At 42.0% G+C, this 19,973-nt stretch overlaps 1 protein-coding gene and 1 pseudogene across 1 annotated transcript; both read left to right on the top strand.

Moving 5' to 3' along the window:
- The first annotated feature begins 5,233 nt into the window (after positions 1 to 5,233).
- On the top strand, positions 5,234 to 13,018 carry LOC144716817 (E3 ubiquitin-protein ligase). The gene is made up of 6 exons (XM_078592070.1): positions 5,234 to 5,367; positions 5,893 to 6,020; positions 6,252 to 6,406; positions 12,337 to 12,398; positions 12,465 to 12,563; positions 12,630 to 13,018. Exons 2-6 carry the CDS (start codon positions 5,893 to 5,895, stop codon positions 12,642 to 12,644), a joined length of 459 nt encoding a protein of 152 aa, XP_078448196.1. The 5' UTR covers positions 5,234 to 5,367; the 3' UTR covers positions 12,645 to 13,018.
- A 3,371-nt stretch (positions 13,019 to 16,389) lies between these two features.
- On the top strand, positions 16,390 to 18,474 carry LOC144716165 (photosystem I assembly protein Ycf4 pseudogene; annotated as a pseudogene).
- Positions 18,475 to 19,973: the final 1,499 nt, after the last annotated feature.

Below are 19,973 nucleotides of genomic sequence, written 5' to 3'. Positions count from 1 at the left end.
GCTCGCGTACGAACCATTCTATGGTCAACCATTCACGTCCTAAAGATGACCTAGGGGAATGCACGTGATGGATGAAATGTGGTGACGTATAATATGCGAATGAATTTTCAAAATATGATGCGCGCAATATCAATTTAAAGTATATCCAACCAACCGTGTTAAGCAAAAGCTAACATAACCTGGCTCTGATACCAATATGATGTGAAACGTCGGCGGCCGGGATCGAACGGCGCGTTTCACGTCACAAGTGAAATGTTGATATGATATAACTTTGTCAAATTTATGGGATTGAAGTTTATAAACGGGCAGATATGACGCGGACAAGTAAGCGCAGTAGATTGGGACGTGCCACGGGGTAGAACGATCCGGGGATCAGACTCCCGATGACCCGCAGAATCCACTAGACGACTAGGACGGGAGGGGCGTCTAACGGCCCTAGAGAGTTCGGTATTTAAGCAATCAAAGACAATCCGTTTACCTCAAAGAATCCTGCTCTCGACGTCGGTGGCTACACCTATTCCACTGTTCGATCCGGAGGTCTCGGCAGGGGACGCGATAGCGGCGACGGACTGCAAGCAGTAATAATACTGGAATAAGTGGGAGGGGAGACGAGCGAACCTGATGGTGGCTTAGTCCAAGGCACAGCCGAGATGGTGAGTTCTTGGCGTGCGGGGCTTGGAGTAGGGCGGACGAGGACCGAGGTGCTGGTTGGGACCACAGCGTGGGAGGAACCACAGCGTGAGGAGAGTCCGTGAGTGCAGATGCAACCGGACGCAAGTCGAGCCGCGGTACTGGCGGGCTGCGGTGCGGTCCCGGGCGGCGGCGTGGAACGGATCCGGGGCGCAGGGGCAGGTCGCGCACGGCAGGGTGGCGGCGCGGAAAGGAACACCCAACGCGGGGGATAGCCCCGTGACGACGAGCGGGGTTGCGGTGCTGACAGAGTCGCGGCGTGGACAGAAACGGCGCGGCAGATCCGCGGGCGCGGGCCGAATCGCGGGTTGCGGCGCTGATAGAGTCGCGGCGTAGTCGGATGGCGGTGCAGACGGGGCCGCGGCGCGCGGGCTGGTTCCGCGTAGAGGGGGGGTTTTGCGTCGCGGGCGGAGCTGCGGCGTGGACCGGAGCGGTAGTGCGATTCAGGGCCGAGGTGCAGATGCGTCTCGGGCGGCGCCAGGGGACCACGACGGAGGGGTGGGGCTACGGAGCCAAGAACGGGGGGAACAATGGGAAGCCAAGAAATGGGGAGGAAGAGAGTAGGCGATCAGGAGGAGTAGTTGAGGTTCAAGAAGGATGGAGGATGAAGGGGAAATGGGTGGGAATTGAAGGGTGATGATCAAGAAACAGGTTCTTGGTCAAGAAACGAAGGATGGATGATGGAAGAAGGTCAAGAAATGGGTGAATATGGATCAAGAAGGGGTATGGGCGAGGTGGAGTATCAAGAAACTGGGGCAGAAGATGGTCGGGCGAATAGTTGAGAAGGGTGTAGGTGGAAGAGAGAATCAAGAACCTTGGCGGTAGAGGTTCTTGATCGCCGCGAGTCCTCTCGATGAAGACAAATCTCCGATGCAGCGCAGGTCAACGGCGTCTCGAGTGTCCAGAGGCCTCCAGAGTAATCTCGATGCTGGCTTCAGTCCAGCGAGGCGATGCCGACTTCTTGAATCTTTAAACGCGCCGGAGTGATCTCGACGGCACGATTAGCACGACCCGTCCGGAGTGATCTCGACGGGCGGATCGCGAGCTCTAACCACGGAGTGATCTCGACGTGGTTGGGGCCAGCCACACCCCCTACGCTAAGACTACGATAAGGGAAGCTCTTTGAAATTTCAATTCGTTCAAAAAAAACCTCCAAATGTTCCTTGGGCATGCCCTCCCCTTATATAGGGAGGAGGGGTGCCAAGAGAACGTGGGGGGAGAGATCGAACCGTCGTGAAACATGGTTCGGTCTCTCCTTACAAATTCAAATACAATTCTAAAATATAAAATCAAAGACGAGGACGGGAATGGGCCCTACGATATTGGCCCAGTCCCATAATTCGAAAAGAAATACATCACACGATAAAAGAAAGAATGATAAAGGCTTGCTTACCCGGAGTACTTGAACCCCGGATGACGGACGTCGACTCGAGCGCCTCGACGTGGCTGATGGCGCGTCATCGTGGCGTCCTCGGGTGGCGTCGTCGTCGCTGAGCCGCCATCTGCTGGATGGCCTCCATCATACGGATCCAATGAGTGAATCAATGCATCTTGACCACCTATCCTTAGGGGTCAAACCAGGATCAATAACAAGAATTTCATATTATCATTTGGTATCCCTCTCTCATGTAAAACTCAATTTTTCAACAACATCATCATAGCATTGGCCAATCAAATGAAACGTTGATTTTTGGGCACATCCTTGTGTTTTTTTGTTCAAAGGGTTACGTGGATGAAGAAAAGTTAAAATTCTTAAAAAGCTAAGGTGTTTTGGTACCACTCCACCAAGGACTGGCATCAGTTTATGGGTTGTGGGCCTCCATTTCTTGAATATTCCAAATTTAACCTCGTCCTCGTCCTATAGTAGGTTATAGGCACCTCCACCATAAAATCTATGTTTCCACCCTTCTCACCACTCTTGGTCAACCCCATTCCTTCTAATGTGCACCACACTTACATTGGGCATCAGTGGTAACCGCCACTCGCCTCTGCTCTTTGCAATGGCCACTGCATGCAATGGTCACATGCAACATCCTAATGCTGTAATTGCCACCGCACACTTTTGTCTCACCCCAATTATACAACCACCGCGCAACAGCTGCATGCAAACAAACCTAAGCGGTTCATCACACAAGTGTTAGTGATTCTATTCTATATCACTGCAACCACATGCTTGCATGCCCATTACCTCCACTACCATCATGCAACAACGGCTGACTCATGCACCTGCAGTTATAGCCATTTCTGCATGTTCATGATAATCTAGAAAACTAGGGTTCTACATTATTGATACTAAAGTATCATTAACCTAGGTCAAGTGAGTAGTTCCCTAGATTTATCAATGAATTTATATTCCCCTATGATAGTGGAGTGAGCGTCACACCACATACAGAAACTAGACCAACCTTGAGTGGATTAAGCTGAAAATAGGTGCGTAAGAATTTTTGGAATTATATTCAATTTTATTTTGATTAAATGGAGTGTAAAAAACAGTGATTTATGAATTTTCCCATTTTAATGATTTTGAATGAGTATAAAAAATTTAAATAAGTTCATTGCACGTTTTAATGAAGACAATAATTGCCTTCTTCTTCTTGAACAAATCTTTGTTGAAAATGAATTTTGGCGAAGACTACCAAGAAGTTGTTTCACCCCACACTTGTGGGATCTGCCAAGTGTGTTGAATTTAATTAGGTGTGTTATTGGGCCAAGAACACCCAATTTCCACATGGCAGGTAGTCTAGAGAGAGAAAGAACCCCTAAGCTTGATTTCTAAAACAATAAATCAAGATTAGTCAAGGAGAAGGGTAGAGAAAGAAAGTACTGGCTTACCTGGCTGGTAGGCCTCTCGTTCCACCTCCACAAGCCCTGGATGCTTGTCACTTCTTGGATCCCTTGGCAGCTCCAATGTAGAGAGAGAGAGAGAGAGAGGGAACCCTTGGGAGGAGTAGAGAGAGAAGGATTTCTCTCTCCCACCTAGGCCCTGTCAGCTCACCTTCCACTTGGCCCTCACTAACTCTCAGAACTCTAGAGAGAGCAAGAAAATAATCTTCTCACCCTTTCACAAAAAATCCAAATGAAAATTCAGGATGTCTTTTATGAAGAAGTCTAAAGCATTTATAGGCATGCCTTAGATAATGGATCAAATTGATGGGTGAGATTTGGGTCAAGCCCATAGGCCCATTAGTCACCCTTCTAGAAGATCTGAATCTTTTTAAAGGGTCTATTGGAGTTCCTTCTTGGGTCTTCTCTCAAGTGGAAGGCCATTTAGCCCAATGAGATCTTCTTTGGCTTTATGAAGAGTCCCTTGGTCCTTTCATAAGAGCAATTTTCCTAGTCCTGAAAAAGGTCCAAAATTCCCCAAGGAAGAGGTTAAATTCAGCCCATTTGGCTGATTGGCCAAGTGGGTTACACTACGTACAAAAGATATACTTTTTATACTATTTAAATGATGAATATATGTGGAGAGTTCTATCATAATGTTTTTTTATCTAAATGCACATGCTCCAAGTTAGGATTTAATATGAAATGCGAATAAAATGTGCCTTAGTGAAATTTTATTTAATACCTTTATCTTTATTTATCAGTCCACAACCACAGGTACCAATGCGCTTGCTTCGACTAGTGATGCCTTTGCCACCACACGCATCCATAGTCCACTACCAAGGTCCCAGAAACCACCTCTTAGCACCAGCAAAGGAATATGAAAAATCCATAAATTTTAGTAAAAAATAATTTCATGATTAATTTTGAATTCATGACAAGTTTCACTAGAATAAATTAGGGAGAATAGTTATACAAAAAAATAATCCTTTCTGAATCATTAAAACATCTCAAGTAATTTAGTTATTTCAATGTCGAAGCACCTTGTGGTTTCAAGCATTTCTTACTAATCGAAAAATTAATTTTTTGTACCCTGAACTTGATTCCTCAAAATGATATATTTTTACCCTAATTGAATTCATCACAGATATACTTTATAATGTTTTAGTTTTTGTCTACTTGACCACTCACCCACATATTAACTTTTGGATTATTTTTCAAACCCCAAGAAATAAATTATATTTGATATATGGGCTAAGCAAAATTAAGCAGGTAAAAATGAATTATAGATAAATGTATAGCTAGTCATTTCAAATTATTGATATTCAAAGTATTTAATCTTAATTCTGTTTTTTTAATTATTTCTTAAGCTATGCCCATTCAGAATGGTTCAAAAACTTTAAGCCATCAATAGGTTGTTTCCACGTTAGTGCTTGTGAAAAATATGTTCGACAGAATGGTTCAAAAACTTTAAACCATATTATTTTGATAGATCTTCCAGCTAGGTCCATCCCCTTCCTCTGTCAATCATATCTAGAAGTGTTGAAATAACTATCCATCATTCATCTAATCAATAAGGATATAGTCAAAGTAGCCCTTTCAAGATTTGCCCTGCGATTGACTAACTTTAAACCATAAATCAATGATGCAGATTATTTTATTCAACCAATTTATAGAAGTATTTTGGGGAGAACACAGTATTTTTCTTCTGAAATTTCATATTTTTCTTAAATTGTGGAGAATATAAATCGGGGGGTTGCCACCCACGAAATTCATTCATGTATTTTCTTCCAGCCTTGTCGGCCGGGGTTTGGCGACGAACTTCGGTCTCGTCGGCAGACAAATTTCAGCACTGTAAGATTTCTCCTTTATCGGCAAGCAAATTCTTTCTCTCGTTCCGCTTTTGTTAATATAAAGATATCAAGGGAGATAGGCTCTCTATTTGCTAGGTATTTCGTCGTGTGGGTACCGCTTGATGCATATTTATGCTCGCGTATTGCACTCTAGTATGCTGTAGATTATCCGTTGTGCTCGCTTCAGTGAATTAAAAGCAACTTATTGACCTTCAACTGCAGTTTTATGTATTGGAAGCAGAAAATCTCGTTAATTCAACGTCGTATTTGGATTCCTCTTATTGATTGTGCGTAATATATTTCAAAATCGGGTGATAGAGGAACTTGATTTGTAGGAATCAGATACCACGCTTTTGTCTAGATCAGATTGACTAATTATCGATCGTGTAATAGGGTTCTAATTCCATGGCATTATTATAATCGCTTATTTAAAGAATAAATTGACGAAAGCATCACTGTTCTTAAGAATCGATCATAGGATAGGGTTCCAATTCCTTAACTGTGTCGCGCCTTTTTTCTTGCCAAGATGAATGGCACTCGAGACTACAGTTCATTGGAGCTTAGCGAGGAGGAGCGGCGGGCAATGAGGGGCAGCAAGTTCGTCCCATTAACAATGTCTAATGACTTGTCATCTTCGTCTCGTCACCAGCCTAGGTGGACCTCTGATCTTCTGCCTTATTTTTTTCTTTATTTCTTTGTTTTTGTCTGCTTGTTTTCCTTGTTCATGCTTCTCTAGAGTCCATAAGCAAGATGAAAATTCTAAGACGTTTTGATCTCGAATTTTTATGTCTTCATCTCATTTTAATCAAACCAAAATAGGTTTTCATCACTGATAATGATGTACTACTTCGAACTTCTTGTTTACTTCCATTGATATTTGACAAGGTTGGCGCACCCTGGGGGACCACTTACCACAAACAAGGCTGCGGCGTTGGCTAAGTTCTTGGAGAGGAAACTTAAGCAGCCGGGTGGATTGGAATCCATAAATCCTGATATTCTAGAACTTGCTGTGAAGAACGCCAAAGAAACAGTGAAGGCCAGTGAGTTACCTTCGCCTTTTTCTTGTTCTCTTTAATTCTCATTCTTCCAAACCAAAATATTTATTTCTTCATCGTTGAAAAGAAACTATCACTGGCGATGGAGTGTGTTTATGTTCGTGATTTTTCGTTACATTGGCGTGTGGGTTGGATGTGTGGACTTCTGCACTTTCCTTAATTTTTTCCTAAACAATCTTATTTTTATCAGGTTGAAAGAATGAGAATTAGGTACCATGAGTTTAGTCAGGGTAATAAATAATAATAAATAAATAAAATGATTGAACAACTCAGTGGATAGAAAATTTCACAGAAGGCTAGTAGAGAAAGTGTTGACTTCATAATTTTGGTAGGGATTGGCTAGGAAAAGGTACAGGTTTTTCATATTCACTTTTTCTATGCTAGTTCTATTTGCTGACGCATCAGAACCCTTTATGGAGAGGGATGAAAGTTAGTATAATCCAAACTCGATGGTGCAAAGGAATGTTGTTACAATCCACTTCAATATCCATGTATCAAGTAAACAGAAGAGATGGCTTTTCATCCATGTAGATTCATATGACAAGTTGCAGAGGTTGCCGGTCAATGGTTGTCACTGGCCTTCTTCGCCGGTCAATAAATTAAGGTGTACAACAAGAACTTTAACGTTTGATTTGACTGGGCAGAACCTCTTTGTATAGGGGTCTTTGTGGGCCTAGTATTATGGGCCCTCTAGGACAAAGTGAGGGATATCTATAGGGCTTGTATATCTTGCGGCAACGTCCGAGCTTGGAGGCTTCCTGGTCCTTCATATTGGGGGCGGCTTTACAGGAAATGGGACCCATGAACTGCTTGTATACTTGGAGGAGCATGGCGGGTCCTATTTCCCTATCAAGGCTGGACAGGTTCTGGTGTTCACTGCAGCTTTTGGAGTGCTTCCCCATGGTGGATGTCTGGTTTTTTCCTAGACCGCTGGGGGATCACTCCCCAATTGTTAGCCAGGCGCATGTGGGGTCTGGTACATCCACATATTTCAAGATGAATAGATCTTGGCTGTTGAAGGGAGGTTTTAGGAAAGAGGTGGTGAGTTGGAAATCTCCACATCTGATCACGGACTGGCAACGGCAAGGCTGGCTCAGAAAATTGAAGGGTTATGGAGGAACCTCATTGGGTTCAGAAAGCAAATTTCAAGAGGAAAGGATGATACAATCTGGGTAGGCATATCGTCTTCTATGTAATTCCCAGAACAAATGATTATGAAATGCTTCGATTCAGTCACTGTTCCAAATAACAGAGAAGGTGGGGGAGAAGACAGATTAATGTTATCAGGGTGGAGAGTTGAACGGGAATGGTCGAAAGAGGGGTCAAATGGAGGAAGTAGGGCTCAACCAGTGACAAGCTGCCTGTAGAGGCGATGAAGTTTAGGTGAGTGGAAGAGACGAGTATCATAGAGGAAGCGACAAGACTTACACGTTGAGGGGAGGAGAGACAATGATCTGCTACTTCAAAATGCTTTTTTAGATGAACCATCTAGATGATGTAAGAGCTTTATCGGAAGACAAGGCAATGGAGAGAAAGGGGTGTAGGGACTTTGCCGCTGAAGAAGATAGGAAGGTGGAGACGGAGATCATGGCAGAGATGACTGAGAGAGGAGCACGCCGACATGAGATTCCACCATCTCATGGCGAATGGGAGGAGATCAAACTAGATATTAAGGTTGAACATGGAAATTCAGGAGTAAATGAGGACACAAGCAGTTGGTTGAGTTTTGGTGTATCACTTTCAGACTTTAACAAGGGAGCTGTGTCGGGAGAGATTGTACCAGTGTGGCAGAGAAAAGGAACCAGGGATTTCATTGTGAAGGTATACTTGCCAAAATCTTATGACTCCCTAGATTAGGATTCCATGAAAAGGAGAGGCTTTCCCTCTGAATAGGTGCCTTGGGTCAAGAGATGCCTTACTTCACACTGTTTCTCGGCTTTGGTTAATGAGCGCCTGAAGGGTTTCTGGATTCATATGCAAAAAAAGGTCAAGCAAGGATGTCACTTTGTTCTGTTCCTTTTCGTCCTAGCAGTGGATGCGTTTGCTACATGTATGACAAAAGCCTGTCCAGGCTGCTTGTTGAGGGGTTACTGCAATATGCTGATAACGCCACATTATTTATTCAAGAAGCTGCGAATCTTTCCATACTGTTGGATCTATTTGCAGATTTTTTGGGTCTCCCAATTACCTGCACCAAATAAGCTTGTGTTGGGTTTGGGTTATCGCAGGAGAATGTCCAATGCCTCAAGGCCGTGGGACGAGAATTTGGGCACTGCCCATGCGTTATTTGGGCCTACCATTGGCGATGGTCAGCTTTCAACCATGGACTGGCAGCAGTAATAAGGAAGTTGGAGAGTAGGCTGGAAGGGTGACAAGTTAGGGATGGACGTCTGGTGCTGTAGCGGTTGGTGCTTTAAGGAACTCATGTGAGTTGGAAATCGGTTGAAAGGTTCAATGAGAAGATTTCTCAAGAAAGGCTCAGGGTCAGGTAGGGTAGGGGGATGGCGCTGATCTCTTGGGATCTGGTTTGCAGACCTGTCGATGCGGAGGACCTGGGGATTCTACAACTACAGATGAACTTGGTGCGTCTGACAAAGTGCGGGGGCAAGACCATGATTTGTGGAGAGGATGTGGTTTGAAGGTACCTAAGAAGAATTATGGCATGTGGCTCGACTGGGAGTGGGGTGCGGCTTGGGTCAGAATTGAGGCAGGTCTTCCCCGAGTCCATGAATTCTTCTATGCCAAACCAGGGGATGGTTCCTTATTTTGTTCTGGTTGAATGACTGATTGGCTCGAGGAATTCTGCAACAGGAGTTTGGCATCTTTTTGATTGCATGGCACCCTCGAGCCGCAGTTGGCAATTGTTGGGATGACTCATGGAATCCAAGTTTTGAGGGTGCTCTGTCATATCAGAGGGTGAAGGATTTTTGGGGGTGCAGAATTATTTACTGCATAGTAGACCTCTGAATGTAGCACAGGATTACTAGGACTGGGAAGGTAGCTCTTTTTGTGCGTAAGGTGGGATCCGTGGTTTTTACGTGAAGTTCAGAGACGGACAGATTGAGGAAGAGCCAGCATGAATTGGCGCGTACAGGCTCTTATGGAAGCATAAGGTTCCCTTAAAAGTGCAGATTTGTTGGCTGTTATTTGGACAGAGAGTTGTTAGACGAGCTTTCTTGGAGTGCCTATCCTCGGATACTGTGGAGTGAAGAAGACTACTCTTATCTTTTCTTTGAAGTGCCTGTCCGTTCTAGTGGTTTGGGCCAGGCATAAGATTTCATGGGTAGATGTTACTTCAGATGAGGACTTCTGGGCCCCTCTCAGTGGTGGATTACTGAGGATGGCGGAGTGGGGAAGACCGTCCGTGGTTCTATGGGCAATCTGGCTGTATTATTTGAGATTGTATTCAAGGGGAGAACGGCTTCCACTGATAGCGTCATTCACAATTTGGAGGGTTTCGTTTCATGCTGATTTAGGAGGCCGTGAATGGTTGGGGGGAACCAGTTTGGTCCTTGTAATTCTTGTTTATACCATTTTTCAGTATCTGGTTGATGACTGGTTTCAGGTGATTCTCCTTTTTCATTAAAAAGATAAAGAAATAATGGGCCACACAGATATTACAAAATGTGGGTAACGGAGTTGCGATCCACTAACCCAAGTTGACACAGATTTCGGGAGACAAACTGATACGTGTCTTCCCCGGACCTACATGGAAAAAAGGAAGAAAAGAAGAAGTTGACTGGGGCCACGTCACACAGCGGTCCTAATAGCGGAGGCCCAAGCTTATAAATAAGGGGCCGATGAGTCATCGGGGGCATTCTTGGAGAAGCGGTTAGCTACCTCGGCTGAGCCAGAGATCCTCCTCAGAAAACGACAAGAATGATCTGCCTCGTCGTCCACCTCCTATCTTTCTCTTTCCATGTATCTTCCTCGATCTTCATAGTATCTTTCTGGATTGGGATCGACATTGTACTAGGAACTATGTTTCTCTGGAACTTCAATCTTCGCGAACTGGTATTCTGAATTTCTTGTTATTGGATCTGCATTTTCGTTGAATTGTGGCAAAATTGATATCATTCCGGAAAGGAATCATATCAGAAACCCAAATGATAAGAACTTTTGGCCCAGCCAGTTTTAGGTGAGTTATTGTGGCATTGGTCCAATTAAATCTCTACTCAAGATCTTGTGTTAAGATAGGAGCTAAAGGCTGAATTTTTTCAAAAAAAAAGGAGCTTAAGGCTGAATATGATTTTTTTCAGCCACTGCTTTTCATGCCCGTGAGAAGGAAAACATTAGAGTGTCTAGTTTATTTGCTATTTGGTGATACGACCACCCCTGGTAGTAATGACCTGACAATGCGATTCTCTCTCTCAGCAATTTATCTCAAACAAAACACTGAGAGAGAGAAGAGAAGAGATGGTAAGATCCTGGTTAGGATATTATCTTATTTACTTGATTTGTCGTGAAATGTAGATTCAATCCTTGAGGAAGAGAATCAAGTTTCAAAAAAACAAGACTTAGATAACCAAGATAAGAGAGAAAGATCAAAGGAAGAAGGATAACGGAGAAGAATACCAAATTGACTACTCATTCTCCTATGGATCGAGAAAGATTTCCCTGGAATCCAGCCATGTGTCAGCGACTAACAAATGCTTGGTCGATCCCCTTTGACCAGGATCTCCTGCCTTTATATAGAGATTGTTCCACACTGATCTTGGTAGTTCGATCCTGCATGTGTCCATCTGGGCCGTTTCTTGTGCCTGGCAGTTTCATGGCATGCTTATTCTGGTAGGAACGAGAGAGGTTCCTATCAGTGGGCTACACTATGCAAAAAGAAAGAAAGTTATTAAAACAAAATTCCTAAAATGAGCCAAGCTGCAATTGTGTATCTTATCAGGAGGAGAGTAGAGTTCCACAGAAAAGTTGTTGCTGGGGATGAGAGAGTAGCACTGTCGTCAATGCTGCAAGTTGGACTGTATTCAGGAGGCTAGAGAGGGAGATGACAGCAATGGGAGAAGAGATGGGAAACCAAATCTTTAAGATGATTTTTATGAGGGGGACCCTATGAAAGTGCCGTAAGGCTTGGCTTCTAAGGGAAGGGATTAAGAGGGATGAGAGGAAAAGGATTAAACTATTCAACTGCTTCACTATTAAACTTCAATTCTGTATTGTTTCGTGTCCTTCTAGAAATAGGGATGCTCCATTTAGGGGGAAAGCACCATGTGTGCAAAACGACCAAAATACCCGTCAAGATGCCGAAGGGGTTTATGTGGTTACACCCTTTCCTCAGGCAGTACTGCCAGTATGATTCATTTGTTGAGGTGACATGAATTTGTGTAGGCCGGTGGGTGTGGATCACTACCTCATCATTTGTTAATGCCTGTACTTATTGTAATCGTCCTTGTCCCCATTCTGAGAAACTGAAAATTCTGTGTCATTTTACTCATATTATGGCTGCTCAGGCCAGCAAATTGTCTTCTGCTGTTGTATCTGTTTTCTCTTCAATCTGACTTTTGCTCCTTTATTTTCATGAATGGTGATCAATAGTTAGAATTCTAGCTTAACTTCAATGATCCACTTTCGCAAGACAGGCATCTCTTCAGTCTTAAATTCAATGATCACTAATCTATGAAAATTTTGTTTTTTTCCCTGCAAAGAGCCATCATTGTTACTCTTGTTGGTGTTGATTTATTAAGTGTTCATCTGAAGGACTGGTTCGTCATGGGTTGCTTGACTTTCACTCTGTTGTGAATTGCATGGATACCATTACACTATTTGCGTTGTTGATGATGTGATGAACAAGCTTCGGGTGGCCATGAACTTTATGTCAAAAATAAATAAATATCGACCATTTTTGGCCTCAACTTTTTGGCAGAGAAAAATAAATAAATTGGTTCTCCTGTTTTCCTTGACAGGTGGCTCATCGACTTGTAGCAGAACAGTACGCCATGTGATCTCCTTTGACGATATCTCTGAGGTGTGTTTCGACGCACAAATCTGATTCTCATTCTTCCCTTCACTGAAATCTAAAGCATCTCTCTAGGAACCTGATAGTAAAAATCAGGAGAAAAAGAAAAAGAAGAAAATGAAAAAGAAAAAGAAAATGGAGGTGAAGATGAAGAAAGAGAAGAAAAAAAAGAAGGTACATACTCTGTCATCTGTCTTATCTTCCTTTTTTGCATTTAATGGTTTTATTTACTCACAATAGGGTGTGAAAATATGAGATCCGCAAGAGAAAAGAGATGAGGAAGTAGAGGCTTCAAACGCCTCTACTTTTGGCGGCAGCTTCAATCCCATTTATAAGGCTCGACTGCCAAACTGTTCATCCAAGTTGAACCCCAAGCTCAAATCTTTGCCATTTTTGAAATTCTGCCGGGCACACTCGGGAATGCGGGATTAGTGACAAGGTTTTACTTAATTTCAACCCGGAAAATTCTGTGCCTTCAAATTCTGTTCATTGTTTTTTTATCTTTTGCGACTGCATACGGAGCCCACAGATGAAATTTTGAGGGTGATTAAACATTTGTCCCGCCAATACAAGTTATTCGACGCACGAATGTAAAACCCTGTTAATGTGAGTTTTCCCTTGTTTAAGCACATGACATTAATATTTTCAAATTATAAATCACTTGAACATCTCCAATAGTGTAGGTAGGGATTAATTGCGTCTAAATCTCAAATATTTCTCCACTTCACAACAAGAACAAAAAATAGGAGAGTTCTCGAAGAGAAAAATATTTTCCAATTCTCTTTAGCTCAACGAATTGCAGTTTTGCTTCATTGTCCATCATGAGCTCTCATTTGATCTAACGACTTCCCTTTTGAGGAACTTCTTCTGTAAATCCACCTAAATGTGAAAACATTTACCTGTCTTATCCACAAAAACAGGGACTGAGAAACACAAGGAATGGAGTTGCTCAAACCAGGTCTAGAGAAGAAGATTATATCAGTGAAAAGAAGTCTCAAAGATACCTAGAGTACTTGGTAATTTTAGAAGTTTGATACCAAGTCTAAGATATAAATACTCAAATGTAAAGCCGTGAAAAGAGAATGAAAATCAATCCTTAAAATGAATGCCCAACAGAAAGGCTTGAATTAAAGCTCAACGAAAGTGACCTACTGGGGAGACAAGCTGAAGTATTTGAGTGTCAGCTTTCTTGTTAGTGCCTTCCAGGGATTTCTGGCATTGAATTGACAAAAGGTCAACGTTCAAATCTGATGTAGACTAGCTGACTAATGCGATGGACCATAATTGTCTTTCTAATTTTCAGACCATTAGGATCAGTCACTGGCCAAATACCTTAGCTCCTGGTTGCCAATTTGCATTAGCCGTAACCCATGTTTATTGTTATTGATAATCCATTTGTTCTCCATAATGTCATAATTTTTTCTTTCTCTCTTAAATACCTAACTGTTAGATCCTGTGTTGATCTGTATTTTATTATTATAAAATATACTTTGATGTAGTTGTATTAGAATCCTTGTGCCAGTTTTGATGGTACTTAGTGCAGGGTTATATGCTCTATTTACATATGCAATGTTTTAACTGCTCTTGTATTTTTTCAGTTTTTCTACCTGAATGATAGTTCGATTCCTATATTACTTACTATGCTGGTTTTATTACTCTATGACTTTCCCAAATAATCTAGATTCGGAGGAGAGAGGAAATCAGAGGAGATAGAAACCGGAGGGCTAAGAATAATCCAAATTCAAATCGTGATATCTGACCATCTAGAAGGAGTTTTGCGCTGAAAGTTTGAGTAGAACTTCCTTTTCCCCGCTTCTTTCCATCCATACAGTTTGATCAATAAATAGAGCCTGGGGCTTTTGTAAAAACTATCTTTAAGCTCATGTCCTCGTAGTGGAAGATTGAAAGAATGAGTTATGAAGGTTCATCAAGAGTGTTCTTGGTGGAGATTGCACGATGAAGATTGCACGTTCATGGCGGTTGGAGTGCCAACCGCCGGCACCCTCTTCTTTCCCCCACGCTTCCCACTTTCTTCTTTTCCTCTATGGATCTATAAAGATCCCAAAACTTTCAATGTTTTGATGGCGATTTTAATTTGAAGAAAGTATCTATGATACATCTCGCCCATCGGTTTTTCCTCAGCCGCCGTCGCCGTCGCAGCTGGAAGGGCCGCCACCGCCGCCGCTGAGTGGAGGCTCTCCTGCTGCTGTCCCCATCGATCGTTCTCTCTATCGGACCGTTCTTTCTTTTTCCACGGATCGCTCTCTCTCTTTTCCCGTTGTCTCTCTCTCAATCGCTCTCTCTTTTCCCGATCTCTCTCTCAAACTCTCTCTCTTTTCCCGTTCTCTCTCTCAATCACTCTCTTTTTTCCCGTCTCTCTCTCAATCGTCTGTTTTCTAGTTATTTCCCAATCGCTCTCCCTTTCCCGTTATCTCTCTCAGTCGCGTCCCGTTCTAGATCCCGTCTGTCGCTAATTCTTGCGTGCGCCCTCTCTCTCTCATTAACTCGTTTATCTCTCTCACTCTCTCGCTACCCCTCTCTCCATCACATTCTGTTCGGCTTTCTCCCTCTTTCTCTGTCGCTTGCCGCTTCTCCTGTACGTTCAGTTATTGAACGGCGTTCTCTCTCTCCTTACCGTTGTCTCCCTTCTTCCCTACAATACTCTCTCGTTAGATTTCTCCCTTCCTTATTTCAATATCTCTACCACGCTCGTCTTTCCTTTCTCTATCGCCCTGTTTACTCCCCCTATCTCTGTTTCCTTCTATTTTGTTTCTCAGTAACGCTCTCCCTCCCTCTCACCCGTGCTACTTCTCTCTTCTTTCTCTATCGACAATCTCTGACCCTCTCTCCATCGTTCTTTCTCTCTATCGGACTCTCTCTCTTAATCGTAGCTCTCTCCCCAGTTATTCCTCTCGGTCAACTCTCTTTCTAGTTCTCTGTAGCTCTCTCTCTCTCTCTCTCTCGGCGAGCTCCTCTCTGATGCTATCTCTCTATCACACACCCCTTTTTCTCTCTCTCCCCGCCTGCTCCCTCTCCTTCCGTCGCCTAATTCTTTTCTCGACCATGCGCCTATCATTCACACTCTCCTCCTTTCTTTTTCTCTCTTTATATCTTCTCTATTTTCTCCCATTATCTCCCTCATCGAGGCTTGTTCCAAAAAACTCGATCGCTCTTCAGATCCATCGAATTATCTCCGTCTCTTTCTTGATCGTGTGGTTGTTCTTACTCTCTTTCTCAAACATCTGTCCTCTCCCTCCCTCTTTCACGTTACTTATCTCTTATTAACACCTTCTTTCTTCCCCTCTCAGTAGCGCTATTTCTCTGGCTCTGACTCTCCCTCTCTTTCTCTCCTTTTTAAACCTCTCTATCTCTCTCTGGGCCACATCTGCGATCCGTCCTGCATCAGTTCTTGGTGTCTTGAGTGCTCGAAGAGGATAAATAGAGGTGGGGAGGCTGATTTGCATCTAGAAGATGCCTTGATCCTAGCGAAACATATGGATTTAAGGTTAGTCTCTTGCCTTACATTGGTCATTCTTCAACACATTTAGGTAGATCATCTATCATCCATATGCATCAACATCAGTCATCCATCCCTATATATTGTCATCTACCATCTACCTCGCATATCACCTACGCCCTGACGGTCTCGTCATGTGTCCCCTCTATATTTCCCTACGAAACCTATTATACCACCTTCATCACCACATTTCATCTCGTCGCTTCTACCCTGTCTCGTCTTCACACCCTCCTATATTTTATTAAACCCTAAGTTCTTAAACCCAAATTATTAAAATATAAATCAGATGCTTCTTATCATTAGTTCTCATCTTGTCTCATCATCACCGCTTCACGCCTTCCTTCATCCTACTCTCTAGTTTTTACTCGCTTGATCACGACTAGGCTTTGACATTTTGGACCGAGGACTGGTCAGATCGGACCGAACAGGGACCGAACAAGACTGGACCGGAATTGGACCGAACTTCAGGTAAGGTTTAGGTCCATGCCAAAAAACCGGACCCTTCCCATCACCTGCCCCAAGCGCTCATCACCGCCTCGCCACTCCCCCCCTCGAGGGATATCTCTTGTATTTTTTTATAGTTCGCAGACTATAGAAGTGTTGTACGTCGGCCCCTGCTTCCAGCGAGTCGCCAACGCGGGTTATCGAAGTTCATCTGAAATAAGCGGTCGGTCCGACCTCTTCCACTTGCACCATCGGCAGTGCAAGTTTGCACCGCCGCCCGCCCTTACCGACATCGTCCGTGGATTTCCCCATGCTGCCGGCGCTCTCAAAATCTCAAGCGTGGTTTCCTTGCGCCACCTGCTGTCTTCACAATCATTCCCGCGGCTGTCCCTTGCACTCAGCCGCCTGGTCCCTTCCATTAAGGGGTCTCACCTGCGGCCACCATGGCCATAGTATTAAACTATCGTGGTTTTCTCTCACGATCGTGACTGTGTGCCACCCGATACGCATCCTTCTCTTCCCGACTACTGCTGCATGCGCGCTGCTGTCATTATGCGCGGTCGTCTGCTACATTCTTTGCTTCGGCCGCTGCCCCGCACGCCCTCTCGTGACGCTAGCTGCATGCCCGCCATCCTTGCCACTCTATGGGATTTCCAATTGCGTCTACCACTGCATTCACCGCCCTGAGCGTAACTCTCCTCGGTGCCAATTTGTGGCTTTCACCGCATCTACTCCCGGCCCTCTGCAATGTGAATTATGTCCTGAACTTCCTCATCCATCCACGACGCTCGCAACAGGTCATATTCTCTTTCTAGTTTTACAGTATTATTATGACCTTCAGTGCCGTCCTAGTCTGTTCAGCTGTCGAGGGCTTTTGAGTCGTACGAATAGCCATCTAAGTTTGAGTTAGGCATTTTGTTCTTTTGGTGTCGGGTCTACATTGCTCTTGGCGATGGTTGGGACCCTCACAGACAGTGACTGTTCCCCTCCCCATCCGCCTTCGAGCTGATCATCCTGGTCATTGGGAGTTTCTCCGTTGCCAAGATTTCTCGTGTCGACTATCGGGCTCACTGTCCCGGATCAGTAGGTTTTTCGTTGTACTTCTCGTCGATTTTCAAACAGGCACATCATTTACCCACGTTTGCACCACGCATCATTGCACTTCCCTGTTGTGTGACATGAGCCGTTTGATCCCGGCCCGTCGTTTTACATCACAAATCTCAAAAAATTATTCCACTTAACAATAGATCATTTTTTAGTATCTATTTTAAGTATACTTTGGATATGATATGGGATTTCTTTGAATGAAAAATTAATATAAAACCATTTCCATGTTTATACATTGTATATGTATAAATGCATGTATATGAAGGTATGTTTAGTTAAAAAATATCATTCACATTTTTTTCATTTATAGTGTAAAATCAATGTATCTAACCAAATATCATTATTGGTTCACATGAACTGCTATTTAACTAGAGTTATCTCGGTAAAAGCAAAATAAAAGTCACAACTATTTAGTTTATTCTCTAAATTTCAATCAAATAATATTCAATCTAGTATAGTATCAACTAGTAATCATTCCATATATTATTAAAAAGTCTAAAAAAACAAGTAAATTTTTTTGGGCATGTATCCTTTTTTAGGTTCACTAGGATTCATAGCTGTTGGAATGTCTGGTTATCTTGGTAAAAATCTGATATCTTATTTCCATCTCAGGAACTATCTTTAATTCAACAAGGGATTATACTATCTTTCTATGGAACTGTGGGTCTCTTTATTAGTGGTCCACTATTATGTGGTCCATTATTTTGTGGTCCGTTATTTTGTGGAATGTAGATAGTGGTTATGATCTATTCGTTACAAAAGAAAAAATATTGTATATTTTTCATTGGGGATTTCCCTGAAATTGTCGCATGCTCCTTCAAGTCCATTAAAGTGCTGTACAATCAATCAGAGTGGAGGTTAAAGAAGTCCTTAATACTCTATGTGTGCCTTATAAAAAGTCTCAGGCCAAGGAACTATTCCTTTAATTTAGACTAAATAAAATTTAACTCATAGAGTCATGGAATAAAAGATGTGAGATTAGTCTATTTCTTGCGCATACCAATTGAAGGATTTTAAAATAAAATGCAGGCATGATGACTACTTTTAAAGTGAAGTATAGGGTAACGGACTCAGGAGTATGCATGGTCTCTTTTTTATACAAATCAAATTTCTCTTCACAATGATTCTTCGAGTGGAACCTGGCATATTGTATTTATTTATATGTAGCTTAACTCTCTCTCCTTCCTCCTAATTTATGTTTTCTCTCCCAAATTCAAATTATTATCTTTCCTTTCGTAAGTACCATTTTTTATTTCCCAAATCATCTTTTATCGTGACACTTGTTTCTTTTTCCCATTTCTGTTTTTCATTTATATCTCCCTCTCTAAGATTTTAAATGTTCATTTATCTCAAACTCCTCTCTCTCTCCCGACTTACATCATTTTTTCCATTTCCCTCTATTTTTAAAGTTTTTTTCTCCAGACTCTTTCTCATTTAGTCACATTGTGGCATCTTCTTCTCTCTAATTTATATTTCTAAACCTATCTATTTGTTCTCTCTTGGATATCTTTATCTCCTGATCTCCCACTCTCTCTCCCTGATTAAAAAGCTTTCATATTACACACCTTCCACTTTTCAACTCTAAAATCATTTTTCTATTTTTTAAAGGAAGCTGTTTATCACTTATCGCCTTTAGGATACCAAAAAAACTCAGTAATTATCATCAAAATAGTATAGATAAATTTGAATCATTTTAAATAATTTAAGGTGAAAAAATTTTAGTTAATGCAACGAATATTCTGGAAATCATCTTAAAAATAATAAAGTCTAAGACATCATTTTAAAAGTATAACAAAGTGATCAAATTTCATAAATTTCATATAGGGAGAAGTCACAATAATAGGTATATTAAAGATGGATTTTATTAGTTTGTGGAGTCTACTTATGTATTCTGTGTATCTTTTATTGTTCGTTCAATCATTTATTTCCAGAATATTTTATTACAACTTTGAGTGTAACTTAATAATGAATTTTTCAGGAATACTTGATGTTTTATAGATCTTAATCAAGTTCTAGAGCTCATTTTTTAAAATAAAATAAGCTTTGTTGTGTGTAAAAATACGAAAAAAAATATTGGTTGTTGCCACATTGATATGGCTGCCCTAGATGGTAATAAGAAGACCGCCAATGACGACAGGCCCTACTCTTTTTCAACATAAGAATATGTTGGGCTAAGGTGCTACGTAAAAGATGCATTTGATAACATGCATTTTTAGTGCCTTATATTATTATATTTATGCGTCTTTATGCATTAAATTACTCATATTTGCATGTTATCAAGCTTAAAATGATTAAATCTATTTTTAGAACAAATTTCTGAATTTTCTATATTTTTAGGAATTTTCTAATAGTATATTCTAAAAGAATATAATTTTTTGAGAAAGAATATGATTTTTCTGGAATTTTTGGATATTAAATTTGGAAATATATGATTTTTATGATTCAAAATATATACTTATACGTATTTTTGGGCTTTTATTTGATTTAATATGAAATTTTAAGTATTTTGGTTTTTT

This window comes from Wolffia australiana, chromosome 2 (genome assembly GCF_029677425.1).
Source record: "Wolffia australiana isolate 7733 chromosome 2, ASM2967742v1".
NCBI classification, from domain to species: domain Eukaryota; kingdom Viridiplantae; phylum Streptophyta; class Magnoliopsida; order Alismatales; family Araceae; genus Wolffia; species Wolffia australiana.
Note: the sequence above shows the minus strand (reverse complement) of the source record. Positions and strands in the feature narration are given on the sequence as shown.

Excerpts from the sequence above, each read along its gene's own strand:
- LOC144716817 (XM_078592070.1), top strand. The coding sequence starts at position 5,893 with ATGAATGGCACTCGAGACTACAGTTCATTGGAGCTTAGCGAGGAGGAG. Across the intron at positions 6,021-6,251 it reads TCGTCTCGTCACCAGCCTAG|GTTGGCGCACCCTGGGGGAC; the intron begins GTGGACCTCTGA and ends ATATTTGACAAG. Across the intron at positions 6,407-12,336 it reads CAAAGAAACAGTGAAGGCCA|GTGGCTCATCGACTTGTAGC; the intron begins GTGAGTTACCTT and ends TTTCCTTGACAG.